The 27,308-nt window shown below is 42.6% G+C and overlaps 1 protein-coding gene across 2 annotated transcripts in view; it reads left to right on the top strand.

Moving 5' to 3' along the window:
- Nucleotides 1-27,308, top strand: part of ldlrad4b (low density lipoprotein receptor class A domain containing 4b) — a 208,535-nt gene that overhangs the window by 98,588 nt on the left and 82,639 nt on the right. For both annotated transcript variants that reach the window (XM_068736484.1, XM_068736483.1), the window contains exon 3: nt 7,713-7,853. In XM_068736484.1, the coding sequence (XP_068592585.1) occupies nt 7,713-7,853 (141 nt within the window). The remainder of the gene's footprint in view (nt 1-7,712; nt 7,854-27,308) is intronic.

Raw genomic sequence — 27,308 nt, 5'->3', positions numbered from 1 at the left:
CCTCAGAGCTCTCATCACCCACAATCTTATCACCATCACCAACCATCCTCCTCCTCCTCCTCCTTTTCCTCACTGCCACTTCCCTTTCTTCCCTCTCTTCCTCTCGCTGCTGCCATCTGTCTTTTTTCAGCTTTTTGTATACTTTCCTCCTCCTCCTCCTCCTTCTCCTGGTTTCTACTGTTTTGTTGCACGCCCGTCGTGGCAGACAGGTTGACAGATCAGCTGACTGACGTCAGAGGAGATGACAGAGATGATGATGAGTGTGAGAGGGGAAGGGACAAAAATGGGTAAATTGTAAAAAAAAAGGTTTGTTTTTCAGTTTCTGTGCATAATCAATTCCATTTTTAGCTTGTTGTCCGGCCAGTAAGTGGTGAGTCTGCTATTGATGAAATATTGACAGCATCAGCTGATGATAAAAACATGCACATTTTTGGTGATTTTATTTTATTTATTTTCATCATTTCAGAAACACATTTAACTCTTTTAGCTTCAGGAATGTAACACCTCTGTCAAACTCTATCACGTCTATAGTTCACTCACACAGGTGTTTTCATTTATCAAAATGAAATTCACTCCCCATTCTGTTCAATGAGGAATAAGGCGAGACATACTCACGACTTTTCAGCTAAATTTGCGAGCTTGATAAAGCGCCTAGCTCCAAATCTAGCAACTTTTTCCTCTCTGTGTTCAGTGAGTGGAGGAGAATCTCTCTATCAGTTAAAATGTATTCTTGTGTTTCCCCTGAAGTAACTGTATGGATCATATCAGCTTGATCCAGCTCTACATTGTTGCTACATAGTGTTCAAACCTTTGAATGTAGACAAGAAGTGGATGTAGTCACTGTGACGTCACCCATTCGTTTGTGGTAAACAATTTTGAAGCCTCAAGTTTGGAATTTCGTCTGTCGCCATCTTGGTTTTTGGATATCGCCATCTTTGGTTTTTGGAACAAGAAGTGAAACGAGAGGTTGGAGGTAAGAACTGGATAATTAATAAGACATTTTTAGGCGATTGAAAAAGTTAATTTAATTTCAAGTTAATGGATTTGATTAGATTAAGAAATGAGTTTATTTGTAAAATAAAACATTTTGGATCTACATATTTTGATATCAGTGAGGCTCAGATGCACTGAAAGTGTTAAGTGACTCGTCTCATTTGGATCCTCTCAATGAATGCTCCATGGCGCGCTGCAGGCATCAAATTTGAAATGCCAAAACCACAGAACCAGCAGTAGTTTTGGAAAAGGTCGCTTTTCATATGTAGGCAGGCTCAAATTTGTATTTGTTTATTATTATTATTATCAATAATTTATTTCTTTAACAATAGTTGTCCCCTGGGGTTTTATTCCTTTTAGCGCTCTCCAAACAGCTTTGGCCACTGGGTGCTCATTCAATGCTCCAAAACTGAAACTAGGTCGGTCGGTGTTTGGGGCATTTTAGCTATTTGATAATCAAGTGCTTTTGGTGTGGCTGCAGTCATTTCAAATAATAGGCGTACTCCGTCAGACACGTCAGAAGCGTAAGACGCTTTCATTTGGGCCTTTACAGTCATACTTTTCGTTTAAAAAAATGTCTTCTGTATCACATTCTGGAAGGTGCTTGACAAGTATTTTAAGATTTGTTTGTGAGTTAATATACAAAATTATAATGAATGAAATCGAAAAGACTAAATACAAATGGCAGATTTCATATTTCAGCTTGGTCTGCAAGGTTATATAGTGCCAAGGTTTTTATATTGTTATGAAGAAAATCATGCTCAACAGCAGTAAAGGCATTTGTCTAATGAATAATGGCGTTTCTGTGTACTGTGACCTCTCATATATTTTCATTGGAGCTGTCATACACAGTAGCCCTGATCTTGTTTAACAGTGTTCTCATGAGCACTCTTGTTTGCTTCCTGCTCATTTCGTCATCCCTCACATTTAAGTATCTGCTGATCAGATCTTGGCAGACCTTGGAGGGATCGTTCATCTCACCACTCTCTCTGGCATTTTCAAATCATGCTAATTAACCTGTGTTTGTAACACACACACACACACACACACACACACACACACACACACACACACACACACACACACAAACACACAGCACACGTACTTCACTTGGGGGAAAGGTTTACTGTTGCCTCGCATTTTCCGACATATCAAAGCTCCGCTTCAAATGTGAATGGGAGTGTTGCTGGAGAGGAAGGAAAAAGAATGAAGAGCGGCGGAGGAGACAAGAGGATGGCCAGAAGATGGGAGACTAAAAAGCAAAGTGAGAGGATGGACAGAGGGGACGAAGACAAAATGGGAGAGTAATAGAAGAGTGAAAGAGCTGGAGAGGAGAGGCTTTGCAGAAGAGGAGAAGAGACTGAAAGAGGAAGCAATCGGAGTAATAGATGAGATAAAATGAAAGACAGGGCGAGGAGAGAGGAGAGGAGAGAGGAGAGGAGAGGCAAGTCACTGAGGCTTCACTAATTGCCACTCAGAAGACTCGTTCCAAAGAACAGTCATGCTGGTCTGTTCTTTGAATCGGATCTCTTTTCCTGCCCCCCCCCACAACCCTCCGCCACTGTCTAGACAAGAGCAGAACAAGCTGTTCTTGTTATGGGGAGGAAGAGGAGAAAATGTGCAGTGTCATTAGGTCGCTCAGTGCCAGCCGAGCAAATCGTAAGCACTCGCTCTCCAGGAACGGGCCTTGTGCAGGTACGAGTCGCCCTGTGTTTGTGTGTGTCGATGAACTGCAACAAAACACAGCGGCAACAACCCCCCCCCCCCCCCCCCCCCTCTTTCCACGCCTCCTCAATAACGCTAATGAATTTCATTAAAGCGTTTATTTCTACCTTTCCCGTGAAGGAGTATTTTTTGCTTCCATCTTACATCTATTGCCTCAACAAGGACAAGAACAATCCCGACCACAACGGTGGAGATCACTTAAAGACCTGCGTAATGGCATTAAGTTATGGGTTTGTTGCGCAGACGTCAAAGCTGATTTGCTACTGTGGCGAACACATATCATTTGACTGAATATTTTGTGAAAGTAAACATTATGTACTGTCCACATATTAGGCAGGACTCATTTGTGGAACTGAGTGATTCTGTAAAGACAATTTAAAAATAGCACTTTCTTGATTGTATTGTTTTCTTGTTGCAGCCTTTTGCTTTGTATTGTAAAGCTGAAAGTTGTGGTTGTGAAACGGACGTGGTTAACGTTGGAAAGCGTGGGTGACGTTTGTCAAACAATGGCTGAAAGTTTAGGCAACAAAACTACTTGTGGTTCGGCTCATAATAAGTATGATTGTAGCATTGTGTTGCTACAGGTAAGCTGTGTGGTAATTTGGTTTAAACCCTCCGTACGTTTTTAGCCACTAGTGGAGCTACAGAGCACTGATTTTATTTATGGGTCCTCGTTTTGTTTGCTCTTGAGCACGGACGCAGTGACACACACATGCAAACTTTGACGTTATTTTACTGTCCAACAGGTAATGTCGCAAAATGCTAAGAAATGTAGCAATGGGAAAACAAAGACAAGAAAGAAGAAAACTGCTTGCAAGCAAACATGGACACAAACAACATATCAATGTAAACTAAAAAGTGAAGTGACGGAACTAGATTTTGAAACACTGACAGTCTTTGAGACAGGTCCTCAACAACAGTTCATAAAGCAGGACCCAACCGTGAAGGGTTGCATGGGGTTTCAAAGATGTGGCTGTTTATTATGCAGTGAGGGTCGAACAAAAGAAGTTTAGAATCCACTGCTTTTGATGCTCGAACCGTACACTAGCCGTGTTTCCATTCGCATATTTCAATGCACATTTTCAAGTATTGCATCGGAGAGGCTGTATGGAAATGTCAAAATTTGATAAAATGTCCTCGATTGTGGAGAAACATTTTTCTATGCTTGCTTTAGGTGTTTTTTTTGCCTTTGTTGAGAAAAGAGTTGCCGTTTTAAAAGGATTACAGAAACGCCTTTGCTGAATAAACTCTGCAAACACTGAATCCACATAACTGATCAGCTGTTTCTGCTGTTGCCATCTTCAAAGATATTCCAACGTACAACATGAAACATGACCAACACCAGCTGAAATGAAAGAACATTTTGAACTTGCCCAATTGAAACAAATTCCTGAAGATCTCTCTCCATCCTTCTCTACATGACATGCAATATGCAAGTAAACAAACTGTAGAATTTACCGCTGTAAAATCTTTCAGTACAGTAAACACCTTAACGTTGTTCCTTAACGAAGGAAAGCGTTTAAGGCTTTTCGTGCAAACCTTCAGGTATTTTGTGCAACCAGCCCCTGGGTTGTCACCGATCACATAGCACGGGATTTACTCAAGAACAATTTGTATTTCATCTTGACTTCATTTAAACAGGTAAAAGCCTTGTTGAGATTGAGATTGTGGAAACAGCGCAAAATACAAAAAACACCAACAGCATTTAAGTTGAACTTCCTCCACTGCCAGTTTATTTTAATCCATTTAAAAAATGCTTTGGTGAAACCTACAGATCTTATACTACATAACGTCAGGATATCTCTTCCTCGACTGCTTCGACTTTGACCAGTGTTCTTTTAATCAGTGTCTTCTGAATTCCAGCAGTGTTGTGGAAGTGCAACACTAACCGCTGGAGTAGTCCTCTGAGATCCTCCACAGCTGATGCTGCGCTTAGAGGGAGCAAACCCCCAAACAAAGGTTTAATTTCAGTCAGAACAAACCAGTTGACACACACACTAAGCCTGGAGTTCTGGTGCCCCCTGGGATTAGTAGTCCAGCCTCCAAGTTCTGAGTTCCTCCCCGGTGTCTTGCTTTTTCATGTCACATGGTGTTTTTGCTCCATGATTGATTTTCATTCCTTCTCTACGCATCTGTAATCTGAGAAAAAAATATTTTTTCTCTCTCAGAAAGAAAAGTAAAAATAGTCAAATCATATCCATGGAGACGGCACGCTACCTTTTTTTACCAACACTGTTGTGAACACGCCTCCTCTGCTCAATTATAATTGGTTAAAAGTCTTTGTGAGTTTTAATTATGGTAACAATTGTGTTGTTAGGTGGCTTCGTGACTTTACCTAAAGTGTTTCATGTGACTGGTGTTGACTGGCTGTACGTGTGGAATGTGAAAAAATTCAAACGACGTCTCCTTCCAGAAACAAAGATGTGGTTACTGCCAATAAACCACACACCTGTCGACAGTTTTCATTGGGAACTATTTCTTAAAAGAAAGAAAAACACCTGGTCAAACTGTTGACAGTGTGGTCTGTAGATTGTTCTGAGTAACCAGGACATTGTTTCTGGAAAAAACACATTCCTTGTTGATGCTGTAGGAAACCACAAATGAAATTCCATTTACCTCCATTGTATGGGGTGTGGAAAAAGACTCAGCAAAAGTTATTTCAAATGCTCTGCAACCAGACCATGAAATACTTTCCTTTTAAATGTATTTCGGTAGAGCAGTATTTATATTTTAGAATGACAATAACAGCTATGCCAACATACCTGACACGTCACAAAAATAGCCACATTAGCTTTCAAGATACAGAACATTTCAAGTTTTCTTTTCACCAACAGACAGGGGCGCCTTTTGTTGCACTTGCTTCTAAAGCCACCAGACCACCGGGGGACAACTGTTCACGGACTAGATAGACCAAATGTGATGCAATGTTACACTTTCAGTTTGACTTTCTCACTAAAATCTCTCTCAACAGAATCCTCTAACCGTCCAGCTGCCATAATAGGGAAAAGAGAAACTCTGAGTTGGTAAAAATGTAAATGTACTCACTTGAATCGCTGTCAATTACTGCCTGCAATCACAGCAATAAGCTTAACGAGCCGCAGAGGGGTTGATGGACTTTTTGCCCTGGGTTTAACCTGAGTGGAAGACTGCAGGCATTACTCGGGAAGTCTCCATAGATTTTATACATCAAAGTCTGTTTACAGATGTTGGGGAGTACTACTGCACATGTGAAAAGTTCTACGTAAATTGCCTTTTGTGTGTCTCCATAAAAGGCTGTGTGATGTCCCATTGATCTCATAAATGTCCGTAAATGATGTCACTCGGGTCGTGTGGGGCATCGGTTGGGGCTGAAGACAAGTCTAAAAATTAAACGAATCAGGGGGTGTAGAGTAATTAAGAGGTGAGCTCACCACACTGCTGTATCCCGTTCCATATCTCTTGATGATGCTACAGGCTAAATTAGCTGCTACTAGCATAAGACACTGGTACCCAGATACCCTTTTTTGAAAACCGTCCATTGTGAGTCCCTCGATGTTGTTGTTGTTACAGACTGCGATGCTAAATCAGTGGAGTACTCTTCTAAAGTTACATCTCTGATGTATCGCCACCTTTTTTTTGTCTGCAAAAATAAATGACTTTTGTGTTTTCAGTTGAACTATTGAAGAGGCAACATTAATACAGTATATTAAACATCTGCTGTGCGTAAACCCAAACAATCTTACACACTTCTCAGGAAGGCCTAGAGGGAATTTCATCAAATTTGGCACAAACATCCATTTGGACTCAACTGTCATTGTGACCTAACAAAACACAATTTTTGACCATAGCTCAATAATTCATATGCTTATTTTATTTTACAACTGCAACATCCTGGGTTTGATTGGTTTATGGTTGCATGTCAAACCCTGCCCCCACCCATTTCTACACTGTCCTCTGTGAAATAAAGGCAAAAGATTTTCCGAAAAAAAAAAGATATATAACTTTACGCGTGAGCTCCATGCATGTCCTCATCCGTGCAGAGACTGTCTATCTCTGCAGTCGTGGTGAGCTCAGTGTGAGTGTGGCTCTCAGAGAATGGAACGCTCCAAACCACACACACATCGAACTCCAGGGCATTCTAACACGGCCTTGCTTTCCAGTGCATCAAACAGTTTGTTGTTGTTATTTTTATTTCTTATGATTAAAGTTCAGCATGATTATTTATTACCCCCCAGAATGTATATATATATTATTTTTTAATTCACTTTCACATTTATAGGTTTGAGGTGTTTTTTTCACTAGATAGTGCTAATCAGGCATATTAATATTTAGGGGGGAAAGAAGCATTCTGGTAATAACTGTGACAGCAGCACATTACGGTTTCGGGGGCTGAGGCACATCAAAGGCCCGCTTGAAAAGCTGTTTATTTATTTGTTGTTTTGAACCAGAAACCACTTTTTGTGTGTGACCTTGTTTCTGCGTGAACTCAACACATTAACTGTGCTTTGTGTTTGAGCTCACAGGTAGAAAAAAAAATACAAATAAAAAATAATGTCATATGACCTTGCACATTCTGAGGCGCAGATAACAGGGAGAGCTGCTCATAACGACCCCGTTTTTTTAGCATTTTGATGTCTGAACAGTTTATCGGTGCTATTACATGTTTTGGAGTGTCTGCATGCACTACTGTTGCAGTGTGTGGGCGTTTTTTTTGTATGAACACCTCTTGTAAACATATATTTTTATCAAAATGGTGATTTTATTTTTTTATTTTAAATCTTTCCATTTTTGGTTGACACAGCTTTTCACAACACAATTCTATGTCTTTGCAGTGTTTCAGCTACGGAGGAGCAGATCGATCACTCGTATTGTTCCTTAAAAGCAATAAAGACCCACCTACCTTGAATAAGCAAAATATTTTGGTTTGTTCAGACCGTGAATTCTATTCAGAAAATGAAACGCTTGAAATACTTGTGCTAAGAAATGTCTCCTCTCCTTCTCCCTTGGCTCCGCAGAGTGCAAGTTCCACTGCACCAATGGGAATTGTTTGCGTCTGGGCTCGCTGATCTGCAACCAGCTGAATAACTGCGGGGACAACAGCGATGAGGAGAACTGCCCCGTGGTCACCCAGCACCCTCCGCCGGGCATCTTCAACTGTGAGTGCCGCAGGGCGCCCTGCGCCCTCTGTACCTCAGATAACACACTTCGCTCCTGTCCTTTCTGCTGTCTTCAGCTCTGTCCTCACCCCGGGGTGTCTTTGTTGATCTCTAGAGAGTGTGTACGATGTGGATGCCATCCTGGGTCTTTTTTTTAAGGCGTGGTACTTGAAATACAACTTTCCGCAGAGTGCGATGAGTTTTCTAGGATCCAACTTTCATGGCATGTAGAGACAAAAACTCCTTCATCAGCAACAAATTGACTAAAGAAGCTACATATTTCTTCATAAAACCTTTATTGTATATTCAAGAAACAATAATCATTAGTTTTAAAACAGAGCCACGGGCCATAGAGTCACAAAAGGAGTCGCATCACAGGAACATCAGAGAAGATGTTAAAAAGTCTGTGATGAGGAAAAAGAAGGTAGCACAAAATGATTCAAATTGATAAGGAACATAAAAAAAGGAGCCAATCAAGTCCTCGTTAGGTGTCATTGTCCTACGCACCTGTTTATCTGTCAGAGACTCAGTCCTGCCCAGAAGAAGGGAGCAGTGGTCACACAACAGATGCGCTTCCATTTTTATCAAATGTAACAATTAGAACCGCCTCAGTGTGGCCCGCGTCCTGCTGAGCTGGGTGAAAGAAATGAATCTATTAATTATTAAAATATGTTTTCTTTTTTGTACGCTTCTCATGAATCCCTACAACTGCAAATTACTTTTGTCCATTTCATTTCAAATATTACTCCCCAACGTCAAATCTCTATAAATGGATTTACATGCGTGTGAGTACAGAATCTCTATGGCAACAGGACAAGGTTTTGGTATCGGACATGTTCTGGTGTCTGGTTTGTAGTCTTGAGTAGCATTGACCAATCACTTATGAGCAGGCTTTGGTTAAATGCAAGTAAACAGTCCATGTGGAACCCACCCTCTATTGTCTGACAATGATTTCGTTTTTATAGGTATAAAAAACATTCTGCTGTACAAACAGTCACATTGGTTTAGTTGTGTAAGCTTAACCAAAGCTCAGATCAGAAGGGACTGGTGAGTGGAGCCACTGAGACGGGCTTGTTGAGCAGTTTATTATATACTATTTCATGGCTTGTCAATTCAAAGCCAACATGGGGCACATATACTTTTACATATACTTATAAATATACAGTAGCTGGAGGTAAACACCCTATAAACTGCCGTAGGGTTGGTCTCCCATAGAAGCAGTACAGGACTTTTTTGAGACATACGTTTTTTTCCCACCTTTCCATTTCTGTGCAGTTTTTGTTTGAATCTCTTTGCTGCCTTCATAAGAACCCCCCCCTACCTTCACCACCCCCACCCCCTCCACCAACCACCTCCCCCTGCCCCCCGTCGAGCAGCACTGTCCAGGGACCAAGATGAGAGTGTTCCCTCGACTCGTCACGATCAATGGAAACACAGAGAGAGAGAGAGAGAGAGAGAGAGAGAGAGAGACGGAAAGATGGGGAGATAGAAAGAGAGGGAGATGGAGGGAAAGAGAGCGAGAGGGTGAAGGACACCAATGGGCTCCGATGGCTGTCTGCCAGGCCACTTTGATGTGCTGCAGCATTCTCTTTCAACAACTTTTAGGAGGAGAGGGAAAACTTTTTTACAGCAGCACTTTCATCCTCGGCGCTCTCTCTCTCTGTGTGTGTGTCTGGCGGTTTACCTACCTTCCCCCTCCATCCCTCCCTCCCTCATTCACTCCCTCACCGCGAATGTGTTTCACCTCTCAAACCCGCCACCCGTTGTTTTGTAAATTTATCTTACTTTCTTCTCTTTTTCGCCTGCCCTTCTTTTCTCTCCACGAGGCACTAGGAACGACCTTTTTTTAATTATCATTATTATTTTGGGAGGGACAGGTTGGGAGGAGGGGGGGGAGATAGAATCCTGAGCCGGGTACTTAAAATATTTAGCTGTCTAGAGCGAATGTTAATGTAAGTGTCTGCGGCCGGCATTGTGGGAAAAGCTGTACGATGATTGTAATTTTCTGAGCCGGCGCACATTTTCTGGCGATGCCTGAGAGACAGCGAGGGAGGTATGGAGAGAGAGAGAGAGAGAGAGAGAGAGAGAGAGAGAGAGAGAGAGAGAGAGAGAGAGAGAGAGAGAGACGACTGGAGGTAGAGAAGAGAGAGAGAAAAGGAAAAAAGGAAAGGTAGAGATTGCCAGAAAGAGTGGCAGAGGATTGAAGAGGTTGCAGACACACTAAGAGGGAGAGGAGAGAGAAAAGGGGGAGCTGGAAGTGAGACAGAGGGCCAGACAGAGACATGGTGGTGGACAGAGAGAGAGAGAGAGAGAGAGACAGAGAGAGAGAGAGAGAGAGAGAGAGAGAGAGAGAGAGAGGAAGAGGGACATAGAAAATGTTTCTGTAGTAATGGGGTTTGCCATCTTGTTGTAGCCGCTGGCTGTTGCCGTGGCAGTGGCAGACAGATGGATCATGAATACTGTCTAGACACACTGCAGCCTGACAAACTGCCCCCCCCCCCCCCCCCCCCCCCCCCCCCCCAACACACACACACACCTTCTCTCTAGGGCCACGGAACTGGCTTCCCTAAATGCAATGCAGTCGTTATTAATGCTGTTAATTACACCTGTGTTTCTCCTGCAGACACTGGGGTAATGTCTGCCGGCCATGTTGAATCCAATGGAAGAGAAAGTTAGCGAAATGTTTGTTGACCATAATAGCTTGTTTTAATGTGCGGCTATTTAACTTTTGAACAACGAAAATACACTTCCTCTTTCAAATGAAAAGATGAATTTTAAAAACATAAAACACACCTCTCCTCAACACAATACACTCAGGGGGTTTCCTGCTACAGCCTCACTTGGTCTGGTATGACTAGTAGCTCATGGTGGCTAACGGTACCAGTGTTAAAGGTGCTAAAATCACCATTCAAAGCATTGATACAGCAGCGAACAACTATTTGCAATGTAAATGTAATGATATAGTGTAGTAATATCTGAGTTCCCCCTCGGGTTAACACTACTAGCTCTGTCAGCACTGTTGCAGACGTTTGCACCGTGAGCACCGTTAGCATGTTGAGAGCAGTGTGGAGGCAAACAGTTTACTGACTCACACTTACTATTTTTCCAACTTTTCTTCAGTTGTACTGATATTATCCCTTAACTGTTACTGATTGGACGCTGATAAGCAAACGTGACATCGTTTTGCTTTAACTTTGCCGTGTTAGAACATTGCATGCAGAGCCTGTGGCCTATTTTAAAAGGGATACTAATATTTTTTCCGCAAGCGATCAAGGTCTCAGAGTTTGTTATTAAAAACCTTCATCATTATGCTAAATTACCAAGCAAGGAAGGCATGAATACGACGTAACAAAACCTTTAAGCTTTTGCATACCTTGTAGCAGCCACAAAAAATGTAGCATTGATTTTCTGTGGAAATGCTGCTGCTGAGCACACTGTGGCTCGGAACTGTTGTGAAATACACATTATTGGATGTTATTTATGCAATGCACCCATATCAATGTTGTCACTGCGTTAATTTTTCACTTTGATCTATGAAACGGATGCATACAAGGTTCTGTTCATACCACACTGCGTGTTTGCGTAGGTAGATGTGTTTATGCGTGTGGTGTGTACAGTCATCGATATACAGTCACGGATATTTTGGACATGGCCTTTAAGCCCCATTTGGACTGGATTAACATTACAGGGAAAGATGGATAATAGAAATATTTACTGTGCCGCTCTGTCATTTTAAACAACATTTCATGTGGTCTGTAATAGACATTCAGCAGGACAAGGCCAAAAGCCATCCGGGAGGGGCGCAGGAGATTTGAAGGGCTTGACGCTCTATCAGGGACAGGCTCTGCCTCACCTGCCTCCCCTGACCACATGTCTATACCATATGTCTATAGCACTGACCACATGTCTATAGCACTGATCTCTACTGATCTGTGCTATAAATGTAATTTCTGTATGATGCCAATCATTTCAAGCATTTTTATAATCAAAATCGCTGAATTAGCGTATGTCCTGTTCAAACAGAGAGGAGACACGTGAGGTGAGGCAGTGACGAGTTGTGCCTCACCTCAGATTGCGCAATCCCTCACTAACTGGTTTGAGCGCGTGTCTTTTGCTTTCTCATTGTTTGTCACCACTGTAATATCTGTAGACACTTTTATTATATGTCCTTTCTTTCCATAGAATAGTTACTGTATTTCACGTATGTGTAGAACATATTTAGTGTTGCTGATCTGACATTAAACCGCAGTGAAAAAGCACAGAGAGGCAAACACTACTCTGCCTCAAAAAAGAGGGCGAGCGAGAGCCCACGGGTGGGGTTTATGCTTGTTCTGTCGTTGCTCTTCTTCTACACTTCTCTTCTTCTTATATTTTGCTTTGACCACAAGAATGTAAGATTTTATATCCAAGCTTAAAAATGTCTCAAAATACAGGAAAATATGACCAAATCAACAGCAATTCAACATCAGACAGGTAAAGTAACCTTTTATGTGTTTGTTGTTCTCTTTATACATCCGTGGTTGTTACACAGATTATTGCGGAATCTCACAATTTTCACGGGTGGCGCCCACGAGCGCTCCGCTTCTGAAACTCTCCCGGTGGGGCAGGTCGCGGCGCACACGCTCCCGGTGGAATCAAATATGTACCTTACCTATGTGTGTGTAAAGAATGCTGATATGAAATATGAAAAACGACCAGTAGTCAATGTGCAAGCTGCCAATTGAATGGTGATTTAAGCTACTCTATTGGGTTCATATATTTGTTAATTTGATTTATGTAGTGTCAGTGCCTCACCAGCCACAAACCTCACCACACGTCACTGCGCTCTATGTACGCATCTAGCGTCTAGTGCATGGTGTCCTCTGTGTTTGTAGGAAATGTTCTATCCATACAGTCTCTTTTCAAAACTTCCAACGTAGGTTTAATTTGTTTTTAGGTATACTTGGTTGGGTTTACGCAACAAAAGTACTTGGTTAGGTTCAGGAAAAGATCGTGGTTTGGGTTAAAGTATGTAGGTTAGTCTTTCTGAGTCTCCTTATGTCTCTTTGCAGCTGTTTTGCATGTCTTTATAATCGTTTTGGTCCCTTTGTAATCATTTGTATCTCTTTGTGGTCATTTTATCTTTCTTTATGGTCATTCAGAGTCTCTTCCTGGTGGGTACAAGTCTCTTTGAGTGACATTTCGTAGGTGAAGGCTCCTGACACTTTGGGCCCCTTCGGTCCGTGCCAGGTAGTCCCTTTCAGGAACCCATCCTTGGATACAGATCATCAGAAATAATCTCCTACCTGCTTCTATCCAGCTTTTATGTTCTTATCCATCAGGTGTTGAAGCACCATAGTAGCACTACTACAATATGTGTCACTCTCCAGATAGCAGGGAAGACCCATGAGGAGGTCTAAGTGATCTATGAAGGCGTAGTGGCTGTCTAAAGCACCATTTAGCCGACGCACAACATTTGAGGAAGACTGCGTGTTTTTTCAGAGGGTGTACCTTTATAGATCAAGGGGCAAAGGCTACATGCCACAAAATGTTTCACTTTTGCCAGACTCGTCTTGGCTTTCTTCCCTCGTTGGGCTCCGCTGAGTTGTGAGGAGGGGACAGGGAAGGAGACCAGAGGACGGTCTGGATCGATGTACAACTCTAGCTTAGCCATTGATTCCAGTCCAGTGTGAACGACACTTCAATAGCATCTAGTGGGGCCTCCAGGCTTGCTGATTGATTCTGTTTGTGTTGGAGATTCCTGAGTCTGTGAAGGCTTATTATTGACTACTCCATTCCAGACCGTCTGAGTGCCTTAGACACTTTTATATGAGGCAATACAGTTGCTTTTTCTCACCATTCCTGAGGAAGAATTTAAGAAGAATTTAAGGTTACTGATGTGTTGGCAGTAAAGCTCCTAACTTTGTCGTAGGATGGAAGGTTGTCCCTGCCTCCTTTTTCCCTTCTGGGTTTTAGTTGACCCTCTGATTGAAGGACGGCCCTGCTCTCCACTCAGCCACAGTTACCCCTCAAGTATAAGTTCTATAACATGTGCGTCCTGCCAAACAAAAAAAATATAACAATTAGCATTTACAAAACCACAGACCCGCGTTCCTGACTTCATATGAGGGGTCAGTGTTGGTCTCTTGGATGTTGATGAGCATAACTCTGATTTTGTGGTGTCTGAAGAGTATCTTTTATTCTGAAGTCCAAATCAAACTGTGATGAGGAGAACCCGAATCCATCCAAAATGCTTTTGTTATTGTATCGTCATTGAAGTTTCTGTTAAGAGCTTCTCATTGTCTGGCTTAGTGATATGGCCACCAGATTAGATTAGTTTGTTTTATGTTTTTCAAGTGCGGGAGTGATGTTATCCACTACGCAGCCGACGTGTCCAGACACCCACGGTAATTTGATGCTTCGACCTCGAGTGGGTTCGGTTGTACGTCGTGATTGAAGCTGAAACTATTTATCAACCCTCGTTATTAGATCCAGCCCAGTGGTCGTTACCGCCCCAGTGTTGGCTACGGACATCACAGAACCACATTATCTTGATTTCTGCTCTCACCCAGCGTTAAAAGCATTGGAGGAGCATTCTTCATCCGTCTTCTATGCTTTCTTTCTCCTCACCCGGGGCTCTCCGACTGTCTCTGTCTCTATTTCCTTCCTGCTTTTCATCACTTAAGCCTAATCTCATGGTTGAACAAGCCTGCGGTCAGCTGTCTTCTCATCCCTTCGCTCCTCTTTTTTTTACCCTCATGTATTTCTTATTCTCTCATCCCGTCTCGCTTCCTTCTTATCTTACTTTTCACTCCCTTTTGAACCCAAAGCCCATGTTGGGTGACTTGCTGCATAATTATGGCGTCAACATGGTGGAGTCTCACTCCGTGCAGCTGTTGTCATTACCAGGACTTGATCTCCACAGTGACTCAGAGGTCAATTAGGCAGCAAATGACTGGAGCTGCAGGATGCTGCTAATTGAATGGTAGGGTTCAGGCATTGATGGGTGGATGGATGGAGTTGGACCGTAGTGACCTCGATCCCACAGACATGCCTGGGAAGTATTTGCCTGAGTGGATTTCTATGTCCTTTCATTTTTTAATTTAAATAGTTGTCCAGCATTCCAGATACAAAACATTTGCTAAATATGCATAGTCTCAAACTGTCTCCAATGTGAAGATTTTCTAAGGATGACAAAGAAACATTATCTTGCATATTTTGCCACTATATTGGAAAAAAGGAATGTTGTGTGAAAGAATGTACAGTATGGGCAATCTCAAATATGTAAAACCAATGGTGGTGAGCATAATACACCAAAAACGTGAGGTGAAAATTTAGCAGTCTGTATAATATTGTTGTATTGTGATCGATGGTTGACGTTTAGATTGACAGAAGGGTGGTGATAAATTGATGGAGTCAGCTGCTCGTCTTTTCTTCATTATTATTATTATTATTATATATATATATTAGGAGTGGTCAAACCCTGACAGAGTGCTAATTTTTCAGAAAAGGTCCAGATTACATTGGAAATTTCACGATTGGAAACCACCTTTAACGAACAAAGAAATAGACATATTTAAGATTTAACAATTAAAACAAAGGAAATATTAAATTGGCTGTGAATGAACTAAAAGACAAAGCAAAAATGGCTTTCTAAGAGATAAATAAACACTGATTTACTAATTAGAACCTGGTTCTGAATATTCAAAGCAATCATTGATCACATTTCATTACATGGCAGAGAGGTGTGTGTGAAACACACTCAACACTCTAGCAGAGCTAAATTAGGCCAATATCCTCTACTGTTAAATATTGAAAAACGAGCCCTACATTTCTGGAATCATATTAAAGTAAGTGACCCGCTCTCCTTTTCTTATATAGCCCTATGCTGCCGGGAGTCAAACCCACAAAGGAATCCCTTCTAATTGTCCTGAGGCTGGGCGGATGGTCAACCACCCAGAGATCATTACACCTCAGCTGTAAGACACACACACTCAGACAATTATACCCAATGAAATTATGATGAAAGAAAAAGATAATAACAAAATCCAAGAACAAAATGGAAATTTATATAGCTCTAAACAGGCAGTACACTGTAGCAACCTACTTGGCCTCAGTGTTTGAGGCCAAGACACTGAGACATACACATAGACTGATGAGAACACTGACTTGAACTGAACTCATTCACTTCAGACAATATGAAAGTCTAAGAGAGCAATATTTGATCAAATTAGTACAAATATTCTGGCAGTTTCTTATCAGATCTTATCTTAACCTGCCATGAGATCTGCAACTATGTGGGTCTCACATCTCACATCCCCCTGTCTCACATCTCACACCCCCCTGTCTCACATCTCACATCCCCCTGTCTCACATCTCACATCCCCCTGTCTCACATCTCACACCCCCTGTCTCACATCTCACCCCCCCTGTCTCACATCTCACACCCCCTGTCTCATCTCTCACATCCCCGTCTCACATCTCACCCCCCCTGTCTCACATCTTACATCCCCCTGTCTCACATCTCACACCCCCTGTCTCACATCTCACATCCCCCTGTCTCACATCTCACATCCCCCTGTCTCATATCTCACCCCCCCGTCTCATATCTCACCCCCCCGTCTCATCTCTCACATCCCCCTGTCTCACATCTCACACCCCCTGTCTCACATCTCACATCCCCCTGTCTCACATCTCACATCCCCCTGTCTCACATCTCACACCCCCCTGTCTCACATCTCACACCCCCTGTCTCACATCTCACATCCCCCTGTCTCACATCTCACATCCCCCTGTCTCATATCTCACCCCCCCGTCTCATCTCTCACATCCCCCTGTCTCACATCTCACACCCCCTGTCTCACATCTCACATCCCCCTGTCTCACATCTCACATCCCCCTGTCTCACATCTCACACCCCCCTGTCTCACATCTCACCCCCCCTGTCTCACATCTCACACCCCCTGTCTCATCTCTCACATCCCCGTCTCACATCTCACCCCCCCTGTCTCACATCTTACATCCCCCTGTCTCACATCTCACACCCCCTGTCTCACATCTCACATCCCCCTGTCTCACATCTCACATCCCCCTGTCTCATATCTCACCCCCCCGTCTCATCTCTCACATCCCCCCGTCTCATCTCTCACATCCCCCTGTCTCACATCTCACCCCCCCTGTCTCACATCTCACATCCTCGTCTCACATCTCACACCCCCTGTCTCACATCTCACCCCCCCTGTCTCACATCTCACCCCCCCGTCTCACATCTCACATCCCCCTGTCTCACATCTCACACCCCCTGTCTCACATCTCACACCCCCTGTCTCACATCTCACCCCCCCGTCTCACATCTCACATCCCCCTGTCTCACCTCTCATATCCCCCTGTCGCACAACTCACATCTCCCTGTCGCAAGTTGCTGTCACAACACTTTGCAGGTGTGTAGTTGGGATCAAATTGAAGGCTGAGTTCATAGATGGTGTGGTAGGAGGTAGGAGGTAGGAGGGTAGTAAGTGGGGTAGGTGCCATAGACCCCTCACTCTATGCCCCTGATAGGATTTGGCGCCATGGCTGGTGTGATCCCATCACAAGATGGTCTCCAGTTATAGTTTATTATAATTGTTCAGTTTGTTTTAACATGCTTTGGCAACATTGAATTGTATGCAGTCATGCCAATATAGTCACTTAGAGAGAGAGAGATAGAGAGAGAGAGAGAGAGAGAGAGAGAGAGAGAGAGAGAGAGAGAGAGAGCTCATTAAGATTCAGATGGATGAAGTGGTCCAGTCGTGGTCTTCGGGCTCTCTCTGAAGCAGCCTGGGTTCTGTGTGGTTAGAGGATTTAGTCTGTGCAGACACAACATGAGAAACAGCAGGTGAAGCTCCGGATAAACACGTTGATCAGGACCCCCCTTTTACTTCCCTTCCTCATCCTTTCTCTCTGTAGTTGCTGCTTTCACCTTCGTTCTTCGCCGTCTTTGAGTCTCTTTCTTTGTCTCTCACCCTCTCCTACTGAACCCGGCGGTAGTCTTTGAAGCCTGTTAAATGTTTTTTGTTTTTTTTCCCTGGCAGTGCCCGGGTCAGAGATGAGTGGTGCCTGGCTGTAAGTCTGCCAGGCCAATTAAAGCTGACAGCAGCTGCAGATGCTTAAGACCGCGGCTGCCATCGCCCTCGTCACTCCGCTGCTTAACGGTGACAACTTGAACTCCCGTCCTTCCATATGGTCAACTCCAAAGGACAGCCCGCCTGTTGAGTCAGAAAGGGGCGATCTGGCAGAGGAGGCTGAAGTGATTGTTCAATCGCTCTTTGGATATTCATGAGGGCTTAATATACAAGATGTTGTTTGGTTTATTTGATTTTGTTCGACACTGGTCAACGTTTGAGGGTGTTGGAGTGTCTAGCGAATTGAGTGCACTCCAAAAACATCTACAAAATGATGCACATCTTCAAACAGCCAACTAAGAAAAATAAAATAGGCGTATGTGGCTTGAATGTCATTCATTGTTGAGGTTTTTGGGGGGATTTGAGGCATTTCAGAAGCTTTAAGTGTCATAGAATGCTTCTCAACGGATGGCCATGTGTTCTCTAAACTCAACGTAAAACACAGAAAAACACAAAGTAGGATTGTTTTGCATACAAATTTTACGCATGAAGATTAGTTTACTTGTCATGAGGAGTACTACGCAGCCTGTGAAAACAGCTATGTACTGTCCTCTGTGGCTCTGAAGAGAGCTTGCTCTTGATATGTTTAGCAGAAAGTCTTGATCACAACTTTGGGACATGGGGTTTGTAAAATGTGGGCATTTACCTAGCAAATAAAGACGCCACCGAGTTTTGTTTTGGTAATTATAGGCTGCATTTGTTTCCAAATAAACTACGCAACGGAGGCGGTGACAACATATTTTCTGTCCGTTGATTTTCATGAGAACAATGAGATCAATCTACTTGTTCATGTTTGTTCGCAACATGGCTACCACTAGCAACCTGGCTACCGTCCAAAGCAGGAAACAACATTGACAATCCCAAATTGAACTAAAATTCTCAGTGCTCTGATGAATCCAGAGAATCCAGAGTCGTTAATTAGTTTAACTGTTACTTACTGATCTAGCTTAGTAGAAGGGACAGTTTTTATCTCTCCCGATTGGCCTCCTTTGGCTTTTCGTCCTCCATCAGTGTGGCTTTTTTGCCATAGATTCCACAGTTAAGATTAGCATTATTCCAGTTGTTTCAAAGCTCACCATATTTGCTACCTGGCGGTAGCTACTGTTATCTGTTTTGTTGAGTTGAAAGCTTTTATGTTGAGTTGCCTTTTAGCGAATTGATTTCTGGTTAGCAGTGATGCATCACATAAGTCTTGGGCTTTTATTGTGAAAGGTAAGAACAGAATCTGTAATGCGCTGTGGTTGACAATGTGGGAGGCAATAAAGAGTTTTATTGTCTTGGTTTAGACTCAAGGGCCTCCGTGCTATTATTGTATTACTTTCACTCTGGCTATCGTCTTCCTTTTTGCCATACATGGAGCCCTCATTTTGGCCAAGAGGTCGCGATCCGGTGGCAGGCAGAATTGCATAGTGAAAACAAAGCTTAGAGGGAACCAATGTCAACGCAGACGGCGTCATTATTCTACAGCCATTACATTGTGCAATCAACATTAACTTCGCAGTGATGACTTCAAAACACTTATCTATTGCCACTTCAATAAAAAGTGCAACGCTAAAACACTGAACTGCCCCTTTAATTTGCTGCGTTTGATCATAGAGACTTTGATCACAGAACCTTTATCTTGGTAAATAAAATCAATCTAATCAAACACTGCAAGCCTCACCTTTGACATCAAAATGCAACTTTTTGCTGCCCGTTTTCATAATTGATGTGTGTATAATGTGTTGTCCCTCATATTGTCGGACCGCTTTTGAAAGCCCTGAATGCAAACATGAATAATGGGCAGCAAACAATGAACTCTGTGTGATTTTTCATGTCTTGTCACCCCAGAAGTCTTCAGCAGATTGGGGTTGGGGGTTTTGTTTTTTGTTTTTTTGTTTTCTTCATCCTGCTACATGTGATGCACCATGCGGTGATGCGTGCTGATTGGGTGACATCTTCTGCAGCTGTAGCCTCACTGGAGCCATGGTTCCTTTTTACTTTGTTTTCATGCACATTTTTAGCTCATGGTTTTTTTTTTTGTTTTTTTTTACGTGAATGTGTGGGTGTTAGGGAAGGTGAAAATGAAAGTTAGAAAGAAAAGATAGGTGTCGCAGGTGAAGCTGAAATCGTTACCCGGTGGAACAAATGAAGGATCAAGTCACTCTTGTGGGAGAACTCTGCCTCATAACCTCTCAGTCCTATCTCCACTGCAGGCTTGCTATACTGCTGATAGTGTGTTTTTTCTTTTCTTTTCTTTTTGGCTTCGAGGGTTGGGAATTCAAATATTGTTTTCACATATTGGAAGACAGAACAGTCTCCGGCGGCGGCGGCGGCTGCAGTCTGTATCTGGTATGCGGGTCTACTTCAGTGAGAAAACACTCTCCGGTGTTTTCCTTTCTGCATAGTTTACATTCCGCCGCAGATGGAGGATGGAGGATTTTGTCTCCGGCTACCACTGTAAGAAAACAAAATGTGTTGCGATATTACTGTCCCCCCCCCTGGCCCCTCCTGAGTCGTTAGTATGCATAACAGGCACACTCCGATGAACAGGTCGAGGTTGGAGGTCAAGGGTGAGTGGAGCTAATGCTTTCATGCTCTTGATTCAGCTCCTCTCGGGTGTAATACCCGCCTGTCAATTTGTTTGAGCTGCGGATTTACATAATGAATTTATATTAGCCAGTGTTCTCCACACACTCCATCCTTCACTCCCCTCTCTCTCTCCCTCTCTTAGTGTTGCAATTACTCCCCTTGCTCTCCCCCCCTCTCTCTCTCAGCTTCCCCGCGTTCTCTTCTCCACCTCCCCCTTCCCCGCTCCCCTCATCCTCCTCTCATCAAGTTTACCAAGTGCCCAGAGAGCAGAGTGTTTAAATGCAAACGAGCCTCATTTCCAAACTGACGCCACAGCCCAAGTATGCCTCGCACACAACAGCCCGAGCCCCGCTGAGAGGCTCCGACAAGAGATGGATGGATGGAGATGATGGAAAGAGAGAGAGAGAGAGAGAGAGAGAGAGAGAGAGAGAGAGAGAGAGAGAGAGAGAGAGAGAGAGAGAGAGAGAGAGAGAGAGACTGATGGAAAACAGAGAGAGGAGTGGGGATTCTTGGAAGTAAAGTGCGAGCATAAAATAGGATGCAGAGCAGCAGGGCGGCGGAGCCCGTAGGTGTCGGGCGCTATTGACATTCCTGCCAGAGAGGTGATGAACAAGCCACTGTCTTGTTAGTCATAACATTCCTTTCATCACACAATGATGCATTTTGAATGTATGCAAGATCACCACGATGGAGTATTGTCTGGTTTTGGACTTGCAGTAGTGTTATGCATAAATAAAACAGCATTGAAATGTTTACATGATTCATTTTATCTTTGAGTCTGTGTAGAGATTGTGTTTGTATCCTTCTTGACCTTAAGAAAAAAACATTTCATGACTACGCGATATGATTGAACACTTCGGAAACAATATGAATTTTACTAAAAAGAGGGATGTGTTGAGCTTCACTGTAGATTGTTTTAGAAATTAGCAAGGGTTAACCATTATTATTGACAAATGGAAGAGATCTGTGAAGAGTATACTGTGTTTTGAACCGTGAGGAACAATGTGTATATCAAATGGAAAATAAAGATTTCACTTGTTCACTCATGGGTTTACGTTTGAGAAGTTGGTTGTAATGTCTATTTCATATCTGTAGACATTTTCTCTGGATCCTTTTGTAACCTATTAAGAGTAAATATAGGTTTTTTTTGTAAAATCTGAATTTTATTAGAACGGCAAGCGAGTTGAAAACATCTAGGGACTATTGCATGGTTTAGTGTTATGTGTTTAATTTTGAAAGACTACCAGTAAAGGGAGAGATTATACCCTTTGAAATGCTGGAAGGCTTGTGAGAAACTGCAACAAACAACAAGAAAACTGCCTCTGTGAGGCTAAACGCTGACGCCAATATGCTAACATGCTCGCATGACAATGTCACCATGCTGATGTCCAGGTATATTGTCACAAATCAAAGTCGTGGGCAAATCAAAATTTAGATCCGATGATGGCACAAGGTAGGACGTCAGATCACCAAAGTTAATGCAATCCATCCTGAGGAGAACATGATTGTTTGTACCTGGTGGCATTCCATCCAATGGTTGCTGATACGTTTCACTAAAACCCACAAATTTCAACCTGCTGGCAGCACTGGAGGAGAAGACAGGGGATCAACACAGCCAGTAGGGTTCATCCTCTGGGGACCATACCTTCATGGCAATCCATCCAATAGTTGTTGTAATTTTTTCGTCTGGACCAAAGTGGTGGTCCTATTGACAGACCACTGACAGACCAGCATTACCATCCCTAGAATCAGGCTACTGGCTAGAAACATAATAAAATATACTTTAAAATACAGGTCTGGAATTGTCTGCATCCCAGTTATTTGAGAATTATGTGTGTGTGTGTGTGTGTGTGTGTGTGTGAGTGTGTGTGTGTGTGTGTGTGTGTGTGTGTGTGTGTGTGTGTGTGTGTGTGTGTGTATAGGTATGTGCGTGTGTGTCACTACGTTTCTCCCACACACGTTGTGGTCCTGGCACACCTTCTGATGGCTACTCTGCTGGGGAGATGTGTGACCATTCACCTCCTGCTATCCACACACACACACACACACACACACACCTGACAGCGACAGAGGCCTTACATCACTGTTCATGACAGAGCTGCTGTAAAACTTCCCTGGAGGCCGTGTGTGTGTGTGTGTGTATGTAGTTCACTAACACGCCTTGTCCTGTAGTTAGCTGCTTGTCTGTCCCCTCTCACCCCCCTTTTTACCTTCTTTTTCTTTCAGTTCCTTCGACTCCGGGAGTGTATGCTAGGTAATGATGAGTGCCCCCCTCCTCTCCTCATACTTAGTTTGATGGACTTCTCTATCCTCCTCCTCCTCCTCCCTCAGTCTATTTGGGCCCAGTGTGTGTGCTAGGTAATGGTGCAGCTGGGCCATTAAAAGCGGGGGGCTATTTGACAGCGCCCCACGCCTTTCATTCCCTCAAACCCCATGGATGAGGAGAGAGAGAGAGAGAGCTGAATGTAGGTCTCTCTCTCTCTCTCTCTCTCTCTCTCTCTCTCTGGTAAACCACCGACTGTCTTTCTCTTCTCTCTCAGCCGCCCTCCCACTCCGTCTTTCGGAGGTTGTGTATATACGTGTTTGAAGTCTGTCCATTTGTCTTAGGGGATTGTGCGGAGCTTGTATTGACTATTGAGTGTGTGTGTGTGTGTGTGTGTGTGTGTGCGTGTGTGTGTGTGTGTGTGTGTGTGTGTGTGTGTGTGTGTGGTGTCGAGGGAGAACTGAAGGTGTTAAAGGCTTGATGTGAATAGCCTTCATCTGTCAGCCACGGAGGTCGACAGGGGCGAGACTGAAAGTCCTGGGTGGTCCGGCGTTTTCCATTTAAAACCCCCGCCATTCATACATACATTTGTCTACTGTAAGAGATAGGTGGGTGGTTGGTTGTGTGCATGCACATACGCACAAACACGCAGCTAAATCAGCGTATGTGTGGTTCAGGTTTAACTCGTCATCCAAGGTTACAGGTACAGAAATACTTTTTCTGGTCCTTTGAAGAACAAACACAGATGAGGATATTGGGTTATTGTAGCTTCTGGGAATGTAATATACTCTACTGTAGATTAGAATAAGAAAAAGGTAAAGCATAGGAGGCCTGAAGATATTGAAAATAATGTTGCGAACATATAGAGTACAAAGATACTTATCCTAGTTTTCCAATTTCCACGCTGAAGGGAATGTGAAAGTGTTCATCGTTAGCTTCTGAAATGATTAGAGCCCGTTTGGAGTGGGCCGATTGCTCCGCTCCCCGGTATCGCTGCTGGCAGCGCTCCCAAGAAGTGATGAGTTTGGTTGTAACGTTAGCATCCAGCAGTCAACTTGAATGTCAATGAATCGCAGCCTGTAAAGACGCTGCGGACGATGCGCTCGACTTCGTCCGCAGAGCCCTGAAGCCCCGCCCTCGCTGCTGCACAGAGCACTAACACTTGCTTTTGGTTATTTATTAGTTTAGCAAAACTGAACGTGTCGCGTGTGCAAATTGCACCAACTTTGACACTGCACGTCCTTGGGTTGCCAGCAATACACCCCTTGAGTGTGAAGTCAATCAGATCAACGGTTCCTGGGATATGCGAAACACACACAGACAGATAGAAATTCCTTGTTTCATAGTTGATTATGTACTCTACACTATGGGGCTGAGGACACAACTTGAAATAAGGGACAGGTTAATGTTAGTGTTTAGTAATGGCACGACTGCATGAGTTGCATGCATCATTCCTCATCTCCACACTGGCTGGGAAACGATTTCTTCTCAGCATGACTGCACGGTAAGAAATATGGGGTACAAAAGCCACAGACCCATTCTGTGCAAAAAGTTCAGCTGAAGTTTTTGTAGCATAAGTATGACGTCATCGACATACAGCATCAGAGAACCTTTACCACCAGAAACTAGAACTAACCAACCAGAACACACAGACACATACTATTATTGTTCTGGTGATGGTGGCAGGAAAAGCATCCATAATCCACTGTCTTCCTCACATTAAGACTTTATCATGGTGACTAGTGTGTGTTCATCATGGTCACGGTGCTAACAGGGCAATGTATCTTCGGTTTGGTTCCTATGATGTTTTACGGAAAGTCTTTCCCTTATTTTGTTTGCATTTTTCTACAAAAGCCAGCAACACGTGTCAATTTCTGCTTGTCACATACATACGGTCTTTTCAAAATAGACTTCCCTCCCCACAGGAAACTCAGTTAGGTTTAGGAAACAACACTACTTACTTAGGTTAGGAAAGGTTTGTGAAATACTTATTTATAAATCAACGTTGACTTCTCGTTTCACATGGGGAACGAACAGCGATCTCCTGTCTGGTTGTTGGACCCATCCACCTCCCTTTCTGGGTCTTAATACTTCCTCGATCATGCTTACGTGAATAATGTATGTAATGATTTCGTTGTATATCTACGAATTACGCCATATTATTTTCCATTGGTAAAGCTACAAATGCTGTATGAGACCAGTCTGAACAGGAACTGTTAAAACTTTCTTGGTGCAGATTTGCCAAAATATTAAATACTGTTGGCAAAAGAACTTTGGGGTCAAGGTGAACCCCTACAGCTACAGTAATTATCACTTCATTCCTCACGAAGACATAGATTGATTCTTATATTTTGAGAAAATAGTGTGTATGTTTGTGTGAGTCAGCAGGCTTGCATATATACTGTGTAGCTGCTATTGTCATGCTATGAAGGTATATTTGTGTCATGGTGTATTTATGAATATACATGTATATATATACATGTGTATATATGTGTTTATATATGTGTGAATGAATTTAAAAAGTTATTGATAAATACATTAATTTATTTACAAGAACTATAAATTATTGAAAATTAGTTATTTAACATAGCAACTGATTGAATTATTAACTGATTATTAATTTAGAAAAACTATATTAAGAAAAAGAACTATGAATGAATTATTGAATATATGATTGAAAAACTGATAAAAACTAAAACCATTACAGTATATATATATATATATATATATATATATATATATATATATATATATATATATATATATATATATATATCTGTATACACAGTATAATCCTTCTGAGCAGGCATTCTAGGCACGGGAGCCTATATTGTTTCATCAACATATAGGCAGCATAAAGTTAGCTGGTGACGCAAACAGGAAGTCCTCTGTAGCATAGACATTCTCAGCGGCCTCTCATTTCGGAGGCCGCTCGGTCCAGCCTTTGTGGTCCTCAAAGGACGTGGGCCACGAGGACTGGGTCCACCGAAGGATGCAGCCGCTGGATTGGGACATATGCAGTGTTTACAGTGGAAGCAGATACAATCCAAGTCGAACCCACCAAAACAAACTCCTGGCTCATTCAGCAGCGTATGCCCCGCCCACTACATCCAAACTCAACTAGTAGGTTTTTGTTTTGAAAGTGTAGTTGTTGTTTTTAAAGTGTAGGTTTTCGTTTTGAAAGCAAAGGTTTTTGATTTGCAGCCAAAAAATCTAGTTTCATAAGCAAAACTAACAAATAATTTATTCTCAATTTATATATTTTCACTTACAAACTTGATTTTTGATTGGCAGTGCGAGAAATTTGCTTTTTGTTTGCGTAATAAAGACACAAATATACCTTCATACATGCAGTTTGGTAAGTTTATATTGGTAAATTACCTGAGCATGCGTCAGCCTTCAGATGGACACTAAACACTGTGGATGAGAAGTCTCTTCGGGGGCTAATCTAGTCATTACACAAACCATTATGTTTAAATGAAGAGTGGCTCCTCACAGTGAATTACTCCATACATACATCTGCATGCATTACTGTTTGTTTGCGTCGCTCGTAATATGAGGGGAAAGTGTTGCTTCTCCACTCTGTCGATTCCTCCGGAGACGTAAACGTCTCTCTCCCTCCACTCGGGCAGCCGCTCTGCCGGTTGCCGTGGCGCCGGTAGGTTCACACTAAGGCCTCATTGTGCAGGAGCTTTTATTATTTTCATAATGACACATCTTCAAACTCTCTGGCGCAACACGCTGCTGTTTTCTTTTTTTTCTTCTTTACTTTTCAAATCTTTTCAGCTGAAGTGGAGGATAAAGGCTTTTGCGCCGACGACTAAAGAAATGTCACTTGTGTCTCCATGATGACTACAATAACAGTCATTTAACATGACTGATTCAACGTGCAGCTGAAGGACACCGTTTTTCTTTTCAAATGATTTATTATTATTATCATTTGCTCGATGCACACGCACAGCATTAGCAGAAAACATCTCTTCATATCAATACCTTTTGTACTCAAAGTGACGAAGAATGTCTTTGTATACATTCTGAGCAATTCAAAACTAATGAGGCTTTTCACTTAGATACTTTAATAATTCGTTAAATGGATGCTCTTTAAAGAATGTCTTTCATATTGCATGTATTTAAAATATGGATAAATGTTTTACACTTTCAGTAAATTATGGTTAGACTGTCATTAACTTACCACATGAATATCTTCTTTCGATGAATGCGCTAAATTCTGTTTTTTCCGCAGTACTAACAGTGGATTATTTTTATGGATGGAGTATAAAACTAAAAGCCTCATACTGGAACATTACGTATGAATTATTTATGGCCCCAAAAATGTGATAACAGAAGTTGAAAATTAGGAAAGCTGGAAACTGACATCCTTTTACGCCAACGAGGGAAAACAAGCCTTTCTGCAGGGTGCTTCTCTTCTTCTTCTTCTTCTTCTTCTTTCTTTTTTTTTTTTACTTCAGACTGGTGCACAGG

This window comes from Cebidichthys violaceus, unplaced genomic scaffold (genome assembly GCF_023349555.1).
Source record: "Cebidichthys violaceus isolate CVI_PGR_0920_01 unplaced genomic scaffold, fCebVio1.0.p SCAF_7, whole genome shotgun sequence".
Classification (NCBI taxonomy): Eukaryota; Metazoa; Chordata; class Actinopteri; order Perciformes; family Stichaeidae; genus Cebidichthys; species Cebidichthys violaceus.
This window is presented reverse-complemented; position numbering and strand designations above follow the sequence as displayed.